The sequence below is a fragment of the Bolinopsis microptera genome, chromosome 3 (assembly GCF_026151205.1).
Source record: "Bolinopsis microptera isolate Bmic1 chromosome 3, MBARI_Bmic_1.0, whole genome shotgun sequence".
Taxonomy (NCBI): Eukaryota; Metazoa; Ctenophora; class Tentaculata; order Lobata; family Bolinopsidae; genus Bolinopsis; species Bolinopsis microptera.
Genome location: NC_087074.1, coordinates 17,873,384 through 17,887,315, shown reverse-complemented (window position 1 = coordinate 17,887,315; position 13,932 = coordinate 17,873,384). Strand labels below are relative to the sequence as shown.

General features: G+C 39.0%; 2 protein-coding genes across 2 annotated transcripts; one reads left to right on the top strand and one right to left on the bottom strand.

The window, feature by feature from the left end:
• The first annotated feature begins 74 nt into the window (after positions 1-74).
• LOC134813259 (probable ATP-dependent RNA helicase DDX10) lies at positions 75-8,667 on the top strand. The gene is made up of 16 exons (XM_063820948.1): positions 75-188; positions 360-503; positions 631-789; positions 1,019-1,187; positions 1,342-1,493; positions 1,803-1,961; positions 2,130-2,250; positions 2,581-2,689; positions 6,100-6,235; positions 6,362-6,420; positions 6,564-6,735; positions 6,887-6,979; positions 7,151-7,330; positions 7,572-7,653; positions 7,977-8,071; positions 8,237-8,667. Exons 1-16 carry the CDS (start codon positions 78-80, stop codon positions 8,492-8,494), a joined length of 2,199 nt encoding a protein of 732 aa, XP_063677018.1. The 5' UTR covers positions 75-77; the 3' UTR covers positions 8,495-8,667.
• Positions 3,488-4,495, bottom strand: LOC134812911 (putative aldolase class 2 protein CC_1201). Its single transcript, XM_063820518.1, has one exon. It carries the CDS (start codon positions 4,490-4,492, stop codon positions 3,626-3,628), a length of 867 nt encoding a protein of 288 aa, XP_063676588.1. The 5' UTR covers positions 4,493-4,495; the 3' UTR covers positions 3,488-3,625.
• Positions 8,668-13,932: the final 5,265 nt, after the last annotated feature.

Sequence of the window (13,932 nt, the reverse complement as noted above, 5' to 3'; positions counted from 1 at the left end):
TTGCTTTCTATGATATTTTTGCAATAATAATAATATTTGTGCCCATTTCCTATCATTCCTTTTTCCCTAGTCAGATAATGTCTTCCCATCCTCTCAAACGAGGGAGAAAGCAGAAGGTGGGAAACAAGAATGCAATGAGGGATAAGTATGATGCGGAGATCAAATCCTGTACTTCAAGATATGAACACGTGAGTGTCCAGCAACTTTCAATTTAGATACATTTATTTATCTTTTAACATTTATAATAAGAACATACTTTGAACAAAATCTTTTGATGCCGAACAAAGAGCTTACAAAAAGCTGCAATCAGTAAACTCGCTAAAAAGTGCCAATTAAGGTAACATAAATCATTTAAACAGCTGAAGTCGGAAACGATGGAGAAGTTCTCGGACTTGCCCATTTCTCCGAGGACGCTGTCAGGATTAGAGTCAGCAGGGTTTGTGAATATGACGGATATTCAGAGACAGTCCATCCCTCACTGTCTTAGAGGCTCCGATGTTCAGGTACGAATTTTAAAAATTATTAAGAATCTGTTTCGTTTTGAACGCAATGTTATTTTGTATAATTTTCTAGAGTCAAAAATAAACAAGTTGATGAGACAGAAGGATTTACAAGAAACTTACATCCCAGGCTGAAGCAATAACAGGAAGTGGTAAAACGTTGGGGTTCCTAGTTCCCGTGTTGGAATGTTTGTGGAGAGAGAAGTGGTCCACTGCTATGGGAGCTGGAGCTCTCATCATCACTCCCACTCGGGAACTTGCTTATCAGATATACGAGGTCCTCAAAAAGGTGCCAGGACTTTTTAGTTTATTCATATTCCAGATGAAAACCCTAGTGTTAGTAACCCTTGAAAACCAGCAAATCACTTTCCAGTCAATGCCAGTCTTAAGGATGTTTACATAAATTAATCTTGAAAGTACAGAAAATAAAGCACTAAAGGGAAACAGATGACCTCCCCCAGGTGGTGCCCCCCCCCCCCCCCCCCCCCCCCCCCCAATATAATGACCCCTCTCCACAGGTAGGGTGTAAGCATGACTTCTCAGCGGGCCTGATAATAGGAGGAAAGAGTGTGGAGGAGGAGAGGAAGAGAATACAGAGCACCAACATTCTCATAGCAACACCAGGGAGACTGCTCCAGCACATGGACCAAACTGCTGGATTTAACTGTGATCTTCTTCAGCTTCTCGGTAAATTCCTTAGATCTTTTATTTATTCGCGATCATTTTTTTGGGTTGTTAAAACAAAAACTACCGCTGGAAACTGTTACCATAACTTTGTTGTTTGTACTAGGTTTTTACCTAGAAGTACTTTTGCTGAACAATATTGAGCCTCTTATTTCAGTACTGGACGAGGCAGACCGTATCCTAGACCTGGGTTTCTCAACAGCCATGAAGTATATTCTTGAGAACCTGCCAACAGAGCGGCAGACTCTCCTTTTCTCCGCTACCCTCAGCACTAAAAATATCATGAAACTAGCTAACTTGTCTCTCAAGGTATTTATAGACTCCTGGGACAAAAGAAAATCGCGATTATTTTGGCCAAAAATCGTGATACCGCGACAAGCCAATCAGGCGACATCAGACGACATATAAAATTTGTCGCAAAAAATGGGAAAAATCGCGATTCCGTACATGCCGCGATTTCCTTTTGTCCCTGATAGACTCCCAATTATTATTTACCAATATGATTAATTAAACCTACACTACACTGTGTATATCTTACCCAACAAACAAATTCCCTCAAACTTTCCCCAAATTTTCTTCTCACTTGAAAGATTGTGTAATAGACGTTGCCGATTGCAGGAGAGCGTGGTAGTCTCCACCAACAAGAGCAAGACTCCAACCCAACTCAGTCACTCTTACGTCACTTTGGAACTGTCTGTGAAACTGGAGGTGCTCCACGCCTTCATCAAGTCTCATCTCAACACAAAGATTCTAGTCTTTATGTCCTCTTGCAAACAGGTAATTAAGAAAAGCTTTATTCTTAAATTGATAGTAACACTGGTTTTTAAACAACCCAATTCGTTCCACTTGCTAATCCCCTAGATCTTATTAGTAAATATTATAGAAGTGTAAAGAATGATGTGACCGCGCTTTAAGTGATAGTTTCACTGATAATTCACTCGGCAGGTTCAGTTCCACAATGCCGTCCTCTGCAAACTGAGACCAGGCACACCAATATTGGCACTTCACGGCAAACAGAACCAACTCCGCAGAGTCGGAATATACGAGGCATTCTGTAAGAAAACAGGTGAGTTATCTTGTTTAATTAGTTATCTTATTTATTAGTTATCTTATTTATTAGTTATCTTGTTTATTAGTTATCTTATTATAAAGTAAAGTAAGTAATCAAAATAGCCCTTCCTTTTTAGATGTCAGCTATCAATGTAATTTGTTCATGATCTAATTGTTGATACATTGGAGAGGTGAATCTATAGTTGTGTTTGACGTAGAAACAGTAATTATGTGGTATCTAATAGTTCGTACGAGATATTTTCACGATTTGAGAAGATTCGACATTTACCTCCATTCATTCGTTGTTTTATCTTCAATATCTTCAATAAGAGCCCTTTTCTCTCAGCGGCCGTTCTGCTCGCTACAGATATCGCAGCTAGGGGCCTGGACATACCAGCTGTTCATTGGGTCGTTCATTTGGACTGCCCTGAAGACTTGGAGACCTATGTTCATAGGTAACATTTTAACATTTACCTTAACGTTATATTTTATATTTCCCGAATTTTAGGTATTTTCGAAGCGTTTGGATGAACGTGCCGCGTGCCGCGTGCAAACACATAAGATATTATACATACACATTACACATAATAATAAGAAATAAGGTTGGTTCTCTGGTCACTCTTCATTCGTCAATACTTTATCAGTCAAGAGCGCTCCTAGCTTTTATTACTGTTATTAGCTCATGCAGTTTTTTCGATGTTAAAAGTAATTCCGAACCGAAAACAATTTTCCATTGAAAACCCCAAATTGTAAAATTGGTGTTAAGGGGGGGCCGGGAAATTTCCCCCAAATTTAACCTTGTTCCCACATGTTCAGGGAACCCCAACATAAAGGGGCCTCAGCAAATTGGTCCCAATAATTTTTGAAACGTACTTTTGTCTCATTAGCTATCCAACAAACCCCCCCCTAAACTTTTTAAACGTTTTCACCCGGGCGTTTTTTTGGTCACAAAAGTAAAAACTCTTTGTAAAACTAGTATAAAATTGGGAAAAATTTCTAAGCCAATTTTTTAAAACAAAAATTTACGGTATTCTCTCTCATAAAAAAAATTTGATACCGGAATAAATTTTCACATTAAATTAAAATGGAAAACATGAAAAATGAAAAATTAAAACTGTGAAAAGGACGGGTAATTTTTCTTTCCAACCCTTTTTCAACTAAAAATCTTTATGGTTTGCTTAAATTATATACACTACTATGTCGGAACTAAGTCCGATCGACGCCAGATAACCCTCCAGAATCCCTGTCCCGCATCAGGGGTTCGCAGTTCCTCTTTAGAGTTTGTCCCAACTTCCTTCAGTAACATAGACAAGTAGCTTTGTCCCGCCATCTTCAACATGTTCACACTTAAATCATGACAATTTAACCACAAGCCCGGTTTCCCAACATCCTCACTTCATATTCTGGTCCAATAAAGTCCTGGAGGCCTGGCTGTGGGGATACCCCGTCTCAAACCCCTGATAGTCCAGCAGCCTCGCTAGTGCCTCGAACTCCTGGTCCCCGTAACCTGTATCAAACCTACAACTATCAGTTCCATCCCGGGACAGGTCCACTATCTCCTGAGAAATAAGCCTGCTGGGTGGTACTGGGGAGTGAGTGAACCCGCTGTCTACATAACACTGGCACACCTGGTGGAGAAAGTACATGATGTTGAACGCTTCTTCAACCGTCTTACCTCCAGTGAGCAGACCGTGGTTTCTTAGAATCAGTGTCTTTGAGGGAGCTGGGAAATCTCTGCTCAGGGGTTCTTTGTCCTCCGGACGGAATATTATCCCTCTAAAATCATGATAACTGATCTGTCCTAACTCAACACTAGCCTGAGTGACTGGCTCAATCTTCTCAACTGCAGCAGTCAGCGCGATCCCTTCTTTACTGTGAATGTGCATGACACACCCAAGATCAGGTCGCTGAGAGTGGATAGCAGAGTGGATCACATACCCTACAGGTTGGAAAGGGAACTTGGTAGACCCCTGGTCTATCACGTGGCCGGAATAATTGATCTTGATAAGGTTACTCGCGGTTACCTCCGTGTAGTGTAGTCCGTACGGGTTTATCAGCATGTGATCATCTGCTCCTGGCACTCTGACAGTGATGTGACCGTAGATCAGATCATCCCAGCCAAAATAGTGGGTTAGACGGTATGCTGTTGCTAGGATACGTCTCGTGTCGCATTCCTCGGGACCCCACTTTTCCAAGAGAGCTGGGGTTATGTCATTGATCTTGATGATATTCCGTATTTTTGACAGGAACTTAGCCATGTAATCGCTGCGGAGAGGATTTGAATAATTTTAATTGTTAGTTTAAATGTTAATCTATTTCATGAATGTGCAACAAGTTATGTTACGAATTGTGTAACTTAGTTATCTAATAACTTAGTGTAGCCTACGGCCAGGATTTCACTGTCACAGTTAAATAGGTGTAAAAGTATGAACCAGTTCAGTCAAAACCCGCATCAGCCTGCAACAAATTGTCAAGCGATCAAGAAACATTTATAGAAAAATTAAGAAATATCACCAGCGAAGATTAACTTTAAGAAACACACAGCCAAACTTAATAAACGTGATTACAGAAATTCGACTTCCTAAAGTTCAAATCACGAGACAAAGATAAAGAACACAAGTTTTATTCGCAGCACAGCCAAATTTAATAAAAGTGATTTCTAAGTACAGAAATTCGACTTCCTAACGTTCAAATCACGAAACAAAGATAAAGAACACAAGTTTTATTCGCAGCACTGGAATTGTAAAATATAACTGTTGGTAATTTTTTGACGTCATATTTACGGCCCCAACGTTAATGTGGCTCTTGCTATGTGTTGACTGTTTGTTCAGCCGAATTAATTATTGTATTTAATCAAGTTTATTTTTCTTGTTTAGTTAGTTGTCATTCGGCCACACATTAAGCAACTTATATTGCAGTACCATTTATCAATTAATATATCAAAATATTTCATTGTAATTTTGCATGGCTGAAATGTAACGCTTGATAATTAATTGAATTTTCAAATATCAACTACCTGACGGTATGCATATGACGTCAAAAAAATTACCAAACACCGATATTGGAAAAAGTAAATTCTTATCAGGGAATTGCGAGAGCCAGTATTTCACTTCATGATTATGTAAACAAAATAAAGAACTATCGTACATCATTGTCTCACGTTGCAACATCAACTATAAGTTCCGGGACGGGCCATGAAATGTCTGGCAAGTACATCAATTATATCAATTAATATCTCGATATTGTTCGCTTCACTATTAATCTGACAAATGAAACTTAGCCTGCCGTAATAATTCATGAACCATAGATATTCAGGGGGGGGGGGGCATTACCGTATTTATGGTTATTTTGTTGGTTTTGTTGGTTTTTCCCCAGTATTTTCCCACTTTTTACATCATACATTCAATTCTATTCATAGTGGTAGCTGTTTTAAAGTGTTTTTACTGCATGAGGGGATTAAATTAAAGTTTTAACAATTTATTTATTAGGGTTGGGAAAAATTGGATTTTTTGCCTTTGTGTACCTTAAACTTATAGGGTTTTTAATTTGATCAAAGGATTATGAACAGTTCAGACTTTCAAAAGGCTGCTCATATAGATAGTTTCTGAAAATTTTGAACAACAAATAAAAATATTTCCAAAAACTTTTTTAATCGAAACTTATATTAGTAAAAATATTGACATGAAATTTTCACCTAAAATTTCAAAAAAATCAATGTTGCTTTATGAGGTTGCCCCCCCCCCCCCCGCCTTCCTTCCTGCTCTTCCGTAATAGCTCTGTAATTATTTTCTCCAGCAGTGTTATTTATTCGCAAACTCAGTTTATTAAGGTGTAACGTTAAAATATTAACAGATATACTCTCCAGATCAGGAAGGACTGCTAGATACCACAAGACAGGGAACAGTCTGGCAATGTTCCTCCCCTCCGAGGAGGAGATGGTGACTAAACTCACCAACACCGGTATCTCTCTTACTAAGATAAGAGTGAACCCTCAAAAACAGGTTACCTTTTTGCACTTGATTTTATTTTTCCTGCTCACTATGAATTTGAAATTAAATTGTGTCGTATCTTTGATCTCTGTAATCTGTAATGGAGCCTCAACCACTTTCAAAATAATATTCGTTCAGGTTTCGATCCAGAAAAAAGTACAGTCACTTTGCGCAGAAAGCCCCGAAGTACACCACTGGTAAAATTTTACAGAAGTTCAATTACCTTCCTTGCTAGACTTCCTAATCTAAACATTTAATCTATCTCACTCAGATCATGATCAGGTATTCCCCACTGATAACACCACAATTTCTCCAAATTAATAATATCCCCACCCTCCAGGGCTCGTAAATGTTTCGTCAGCTATGTCCGGAGTATCTTCCTTCAGAAAGACAAGTCCGTGTTCAATGTAAACCAACTCCCGCTGGCAGCTTATGCTGCTTCTCTCGGTCTCCTCACTGCACCTAAAGTCAGGTTCCTGAAAAAAGCAGAGAAGAAGAGAGGAGAAACTCAGGTTAGTTCGTAATTATTTGTGATTTGGGAACATTTTGGCGAACACAACCTGTTTAACGATCATAACGTTGAATTATAATCTCGATAATTTGACCGTGACACTTCAAATAAATTCTTATAACTCCATTTACTGATAAATCTTTTAATTACAGGAAAGTAAAAAGGACGAAGAAAAAGACAAAGAAGGACAGCTCGGAGAAGAAAAAGTGAAGTTAGATCTTCCATCAGATGATGATGATGGGTATGTTATCAGTTCTTCTCTTTTTTACCAATGCTGAAGCTTATTGTTGTGCCCGTAGTGACTCATATCAGGCCAAGGAGACCGCCTGAAACTTGAAAGAGTTTTATATTTTTATGCTAACACCGATTGGGGTAAAATCTTTTCAAATTGTTAACTTCATTTACGAAAACTTCAGGGACGATATTTGATCAAGAAAGGAAGTTCAGTGGTTGATTCAATGTCTACAGAGAACCTTGAAGAAATTGGGCCCCGACAACCTAAAGGAAAACCTAAGACAAAAGTTGCGAAAGCAAAGGCTTTGTTGAGAAAGGGGATCGTGGCTAACACTAAAATTGTATTCGATGAAGAAGGAAATGTGAGTTGTGTAGTATGACAGTGAATAATGTATATGCTCGGTAATCAATGATTTAGCTGTCATTATTGAGAATCCTATAATTGCCCTGTTAAATAAAATTTCAATTCTCAAGTATAAAAGCGATCCTTTCATCCTACGCATTAATCTACATAATATACATTGTTATATTTATTATTTTTAAATCCTATTCATTATATTTAAATCCTTGTAATTTTATGTGGTGATAAGATTCTTGTCACAGGTTGAATCTCAAGAAGGAGTGTTCGAGAAACATAACGCTGCTATAGTTGATATAACCCCTGCCCTCGATCCTTCCAAAGCAGGTCAGTTCTTAAGTTGTTATAGTGTTCTTAAGTTGTTATATAGCGTAAGCATTATCAGTTGATACTGCATTACCTGATGCACACATCACCTGATCTGATAACAACTATCCGGGAGTTTTCCAACTGGTGGGCGTGGCTACCTGTGCAGTTTGTTATTTTAGTATTCATTCATTGACTTTAAAAAGCAAATAACTCGGCTCATAAAGCAAATAACTCGGCTCATATAGAACGCACAGTACTCACTCACCTCAGTTTAACTAGTGCACTTTAAACGTTAGTTATTTAATAACTATTGTCCTATTGTGATGATTGTGTTTCGTCAGGTGGCATTGATATAGCAGAGATAACGGCGGACATGAGAGCGCAGGATAAGATGGACAAGTTGGAACAGAAAAACAAACGAAAGGAGGCTAAGCATGTGAGCTTTAACTCTTCTAGAATTAGACGATATTAACAATGCACTTATCGACCATTTTCATAGCCTCCACAAATTTAATTATTTCTTTTCATATATTTTGAATTCCCACATATGTAATATTATCATTCGTAACAACTCACTATCTATGATGTTTCAACTATGCAGGCTCGAAAAGAGAAGCGGCGAGAAAGAGACGCGGCTAGATCAGGGGGAGTAGCTACACTCGGGGGTGGTAACTCCGACAGCGAGGAAGAGGAGCAAGAGGAAGAGGAAGAGGAGCAAGAGGAAGAGGAGCAAGGAGGTGACTACTCTGAAGATGGGGCGTCTGAATCTGAATCTGAGGATAGAGCTGCTAAGAGGTTTAAATCTGATAATTTACAGGACACTGAGGAACTCGCCAGGCAGCTCCTCGGGGACTTGTGATAGAACTGTTTCATGATTTATTTACAGCTGATCATTTTATTTAGACCTGTTTTAACCAATTGTATTGATGCAGTTTTTAATGGTGACCTTTTGTTGGTGATGGTTTTAAGTTATTAGTAGGGATAATCATTTGTCAACCACCGCATGAGAAAGTTTTAAGTTTGACAATTTTTATAATAATGTTTCATTTTGAGTTAAGCGAAGGGCATGATCCAGCAATAGCTGTACTCGAATTTGCGGTATCTAACAAAAATGATGAACGTTATGATTTTCGTCAATTGCGTTCTCATGATCAATATCTGATATCTCAATAATTATAAATCACGCAACAAATTAAAACCGTGCACCGGAGAATCCGACAATCAGTAACACTTCCTTTACCTGTCACTGGAGTTGTAGATTAGAGGTGAAAGTTCACACCCTCAAACTACAACCTGTTTCAAAGTGTGGGTTAACACTATTAGTGGGTGCCCCCACTAATAGTAACACTCAGTCCTCCACTCCCCCCTAATAGCTGCGCCCATTATTGTAACTACCTTACTCGGGAATATTATAACCGGGATAAAGTGGTGGGTTTTGGAAGATTCTGCCATATTTTTCCCGGTCAAAAATTTTACCAGTCATAAAAAAACCCGCCGACTCAGATTATGGGGTTCCAAGGGGGTGGTGATCATCATATTTTACCTGAAGTCTCATATGTGCTAGAGAAGACTTTTGAAGCAGTGGATGGAGGGCTGTAACTTTATTGGCGGTTGCTACCATAATTTCGTTATAAAAATCACAATTTGGTTATAGAAATCAGATTTCAGGGTGGACCGTGATTCTCACTTCTCTTGCCCATGAATCAGTGAATCGTAGAGAAGAAAACAATTTATATGTTATAGAAGAAAACGAAAATAATAATAATATATAATATACATCTTAAGCTCCGGCTGACCTTCAGAGCAGTAGCCCCATTAGCGGACAAAATGAAAGTCTTGTTAGGACAACAATACAACTTCGAATTTGACGGTCAGCAGCAGGGGGATATCAATAATGATAATGGAGGGGACATTAGCGATAATGAGAATACGCTTTAATGAAGATTTGACTTATTATTGCTTAGATTTATTTTCCTTTAAATAGACGTGTCTTTTTTTTCTATTTCTGAGTAATATCAATAACTGTAAATTGAAATAACTTCTTTAACAAGTAACAAAAACAAAAATTTCGGTTGAAAATTTGTTTACCTCTGAAAAAAAACTTGAAAGGTCGGCCACCGGTAAATACATGACCGGGATAATTTGGCGGGTTTTGGGAAAGTCCGCCATATTTTTCCCGGTCATTAATTTTCCCAGTCATAAATTAACCCGCTATAATATTTATTCCCGAGTAAGGTACTCACTAATTACTGACACCTCCCTGTGAACACGTGTAATTGTAATGCTCTCTCTCTCTTTCTCTCTCTCTCTCTCTCTCTCTCTCTCTCTCTCTCTCTCTCTCTCTCTCTCTCTCTCTCTCTCTCTCTCTCTCTCTCTCTCTCTCTCTCTCTCTCTCTCTCTCTCTCTCTCTCTCTCTCTCTCTCTCTCTCTCTCTCTCTCTCTCTCTCTCTCTCTCTCTCTCTCTCTCTCTCTCTCTCTCTCTCTCTCTCTCTCTCTCTCTCTCTCTCTCTCTCTCTCTCTCTCTCTCTCTCTCTCTCTCTCTCTCTCTCTCTCTCTCTCTCTCTCTCTCTCTCTCTCTCTCTCTCTCTCTCTCTCTCTCTCTCTCTCTCTCTCTCTCTCTCTCTCTCTCTCTCTCTCTCTGAACCAGGACCTACCCTCCACACCACGTGTCATCACACCACGTGTCATGCTCTGTAACCTGCCCCACATCCTGCTTCTAGTACATCTCCCTAACTTACTACAAGATCTAACTGTAATCTCTACAAGTTGTGGTAGCATTATATAAACTTTAACAGTGGTGTAAAGCTGTAAAGGCACGGCTAGGCGTTATTGTAGTTGATGCTTAACAGTCTGCTTGAAAATGTTACTATTATATATTATGTTATATATGATATTATGCGCAGTTTATATATTTATCCTGCATTCTAGCCGCTGTGAGAAAAACTGTGCTATTTCTTTTAGCACTGGTTTTATTGTAGTTTAGTGTGGTTTTATTGTAGTTTAGTGTGGTTTTATGACATAGTTTAGTGTGGTTTTATTGTAATTTAGTGTGGTTTTATTGTAGTTTAGTATGGTTTTAAGTTGTTATTTTATCTAATAGTGTATCATTTACACGTTTTAGTAACTACTTTTGGTACACCACACACCCTATTGATCTTTATATTTGCCCTTGTTCTTATTAGTATTACCGCAGTCCTCTTTTTTTTCTATATGTTTTCTGTCCTCTTGCGTGTTTTAGATATGTATTCAAATTCAGATGTTATTTTCTACGTGATATGATCCTCTGTTTTAGCTTAACAAGACGACAATTCCAGCACATTGCACCACATTCCCCAGTAGAACACTATATCATGTGCCCACAACCATTATACCATGCAACTCCAGTCGTTCAATTTGAGTTCCTTCCTCCGCGGTATTCCACAGGATCTCCTCACACAACAACAATGTCGGGCTTCCAATTCTCGACATAAAAGTTTCGGCCTGACATATGGCTCTTTTTTCGACTTCAGTGTACTTAGCCCTATGTGAACCCCTGGTTAAATGTGATCCCTGGCTTGTAAAGGATCATGTTGCAGAGGCAGGGTACATACAGCAGCACAATAGCCCTGCATCAGGACCTGGTTATCAATATAACCGCTATTTATAAGTTCAATAGAACAGGAAATTTGGCTGCTTGCTGGACTGTGAAGACAGAAGCTGGATAACTTCTCTCTTCTCCACCTTTTGTGCCAAATCAATTCATGACGATTTCTGGCCAACCTTCAGTGTTCTGATATTTTATACCTTTTCCCATGTTCCGATGGGAGATTTCAGATTGCAGAAAACTGGTAATTGAGTACCAGTTTCAAATATAAAATGATACTTTCAGGTTATAAATTTTTTCAACCAGTCGTGTGCAATGTATCTCAATATTGAGAACTTCGTCCAATCAGGATAGAAGGATATTGTACATTTGTTAAGATGCTGTCTCGAGATTGTCAAATTCCCTGTCACAATTGTGACCATGACCAGGACACTAAAGCAGGCACGTTTCGTCGTTTCCTACATCTCATTTCACATCTCTACTATGCGTCTTTGTTGGAACTGGTATAGGTTTGTCGGCGCTAGCTGTATATTGATATTGCATTTCCAATTTCGGGATGACAATAGCAGCCTGCACGATCCTGCGAACTGTATTTATAATGTCACTGTCGTCTGTCATGACTCATGTTGCATTCCTTTTTGAAGGGTTGGTGAGCTTACGAGTAACATTTGAGATATGCTAGTATTTTCAGGACCTGTTTTTTTGTTAATGCTTGATGTGATTTTCTTAAAACACGTTCCGCCAGTACGTAACTTCATCACAGGACCGGTGCCATTAAGGCTAATATTTGAACAAATATACTGGGCTGATAAGGATATGAATTTTGAGCAGTTACCAGTCCACAGAGCTAGCTTCAGATACACACCTGCTCTCTAGTTCTGAAATAGGAGCTGATAAGTTAGAATTGGGGGAACCAATACTTAATACTTATAAAGCACCTGCCAACAAGGCGATAAGCCTGTAAAACTCAAGTAGAGAGGTAAAGCACCTGCCACTAATAAATACGGAGCATTTTGCCAGGATTAACGCCGGGGAGAAGATAAGACATTTTTACTGGGAGATTGGTATAAGTTAGAGCAGTTGTCAAATTAAAATGATTTTCTTGAAGATGGCCGGTCAGCGGCTCGTCATGTTGATGTACTAAGGTTTCCTCGGAATCATTTGAGTTTGACTGACCCGTACTACCTACACCACTTGGTGAAATGCACACTCTGTCGACTGATACGAAGCTACTGTCCAGGAACTGCAAGCCGTACTGCACTGCGTGTTTGTTTACATTAATTGTCCGATCACCATGTTCAGCATGTTTGTCTTTGCCGGACGAAACAGCCATTACCTGCCCGGCTGCAGCTCGTATTCTTCCCACACGTGTCACTGTTCAACATCACGGCAGACATCGTGTTCCCTGTCAGGGCCGTGAAAGAGACATGATGACACCGAACACCACAAGCCCACGTGTCCCCCACCTGACCTAGTCACTGTCACGTGGGCACTGTCACGTGGGCACTTATCGGCACCCCTCCCCGATCTGAGGCAGGTCGAGGTGTCGAAAGATTGTCCGGGGTCCGTGTTACTCCACCGCTTTCAGTTACAACTACAGCTCCCTTTTTAGCTGATCTCTCCGATCTTTGTAAGGCTGCTGGGTATAATGACCAAATTTAGGGTTTTAATGAGGAGAGAACGCCCCTTTGACGAGCAACTCTTTGTAGTTGTAACAAGAGCACACTCTCAGCTCGCCGACAGTCAGTACTTCTCCCTATATCTCTATAACTGTTTAAATGGGTCGTTTTATTTTTGACGATGAATCATTTACCTCTGACTTAAGAATACCAACAAGTCTCTATTTCACTAATTTTGACAGTCACCTCTCCAGCACATGCCAAGATACCACCTCTCAAAACTTTCATTTCTTCAAAGTTAAGACACGATATTTGGTGCCTGGCCGATATCTTGTGTAGTTTCCCTTGTTTCTCTCGGCCTGCCGGCTGGTTTGTGGCGTGGGCTGTTACTAAAACCGGGAAAAAACTCTTAGAAGTTCCTCTTTGTAACGATCTGATGGAGACTTGTTTTCAATTTCTCAGTCAATAGTTTCCTGCTCAAAAGGGTTTTGAGTTTAACGTGTCTCCTATTTCGTTTCCCTATTTGATTTGATTAAAATTTTATGTTTTCTTTAATGACATCTATTACTATTAGCTCGATGTCTTTCAGTTTCTCATTTATTGTATCCTGTTTTCTTTATTTAGTTATTATAAGCACTTCTTCAATTATCTTGATCCCCGATCTCGACTATTAAATTCCGAGACATTGTGGTCGAATGAATATTAATTCAAATTGGTAATTGTCTAATTGTATAATAGATAATTTTTAATTTCCTTTTAAATCTCTAGTGATGAGTGTTGCTAGGTCCAGACAAGCAGATTAAGTGCGACCTAAATTCAATTGCTTTGTTTTCATTGTTTTCCTTGCCTAAATAATGTGTGAAAAGCTAAACTGTTTTCAAACTTTCATGATTTACAAATGTTAATGATCAACTTCAAAGTCTTAAAAGTACAATGTTTAAATACTCACTAGTGTGAATTTGTGGCGATTCTGCCATTCATTGTCAGGAGAGTTTAAAACTGTTATACATGTCATGATTCTTTTAATGTTCATGTATTATAATAGTATGTGAATTGTGAATGTGATTGTATTGTACTTGTAGCAGCCGCCTTTTG

Coding starts and splice junctions, on each gene's coding strand:
- LOC134813259 (XM_063820948.1), top strand. CDS start 78: ATGTCTTCCCATCCTCTCAAACGAGGGAGAAAGCAGAAGGTGGGAAAC. Junction 189..359: donor GTACTTCAAGATATGAACAC/GTGAGTGTCCAG, acceptor TCATTTAAACAG/CTGAAGTCGGAAACGATGGA. Junction 1,188..1,341: donor TGATCTTCTTCAGCTTCTCG/GTAAATTCCTTA, acceptor CTCTTATTTCAG/TACTGGACGAGGCAGACCGT.
- LOC134812911 (XM_063820518.1), bottom strand. CDS start 4,492: ATGGCTAAGTTCCTGTCAAAAATACGGAATATCATCAAGATCAATGAC.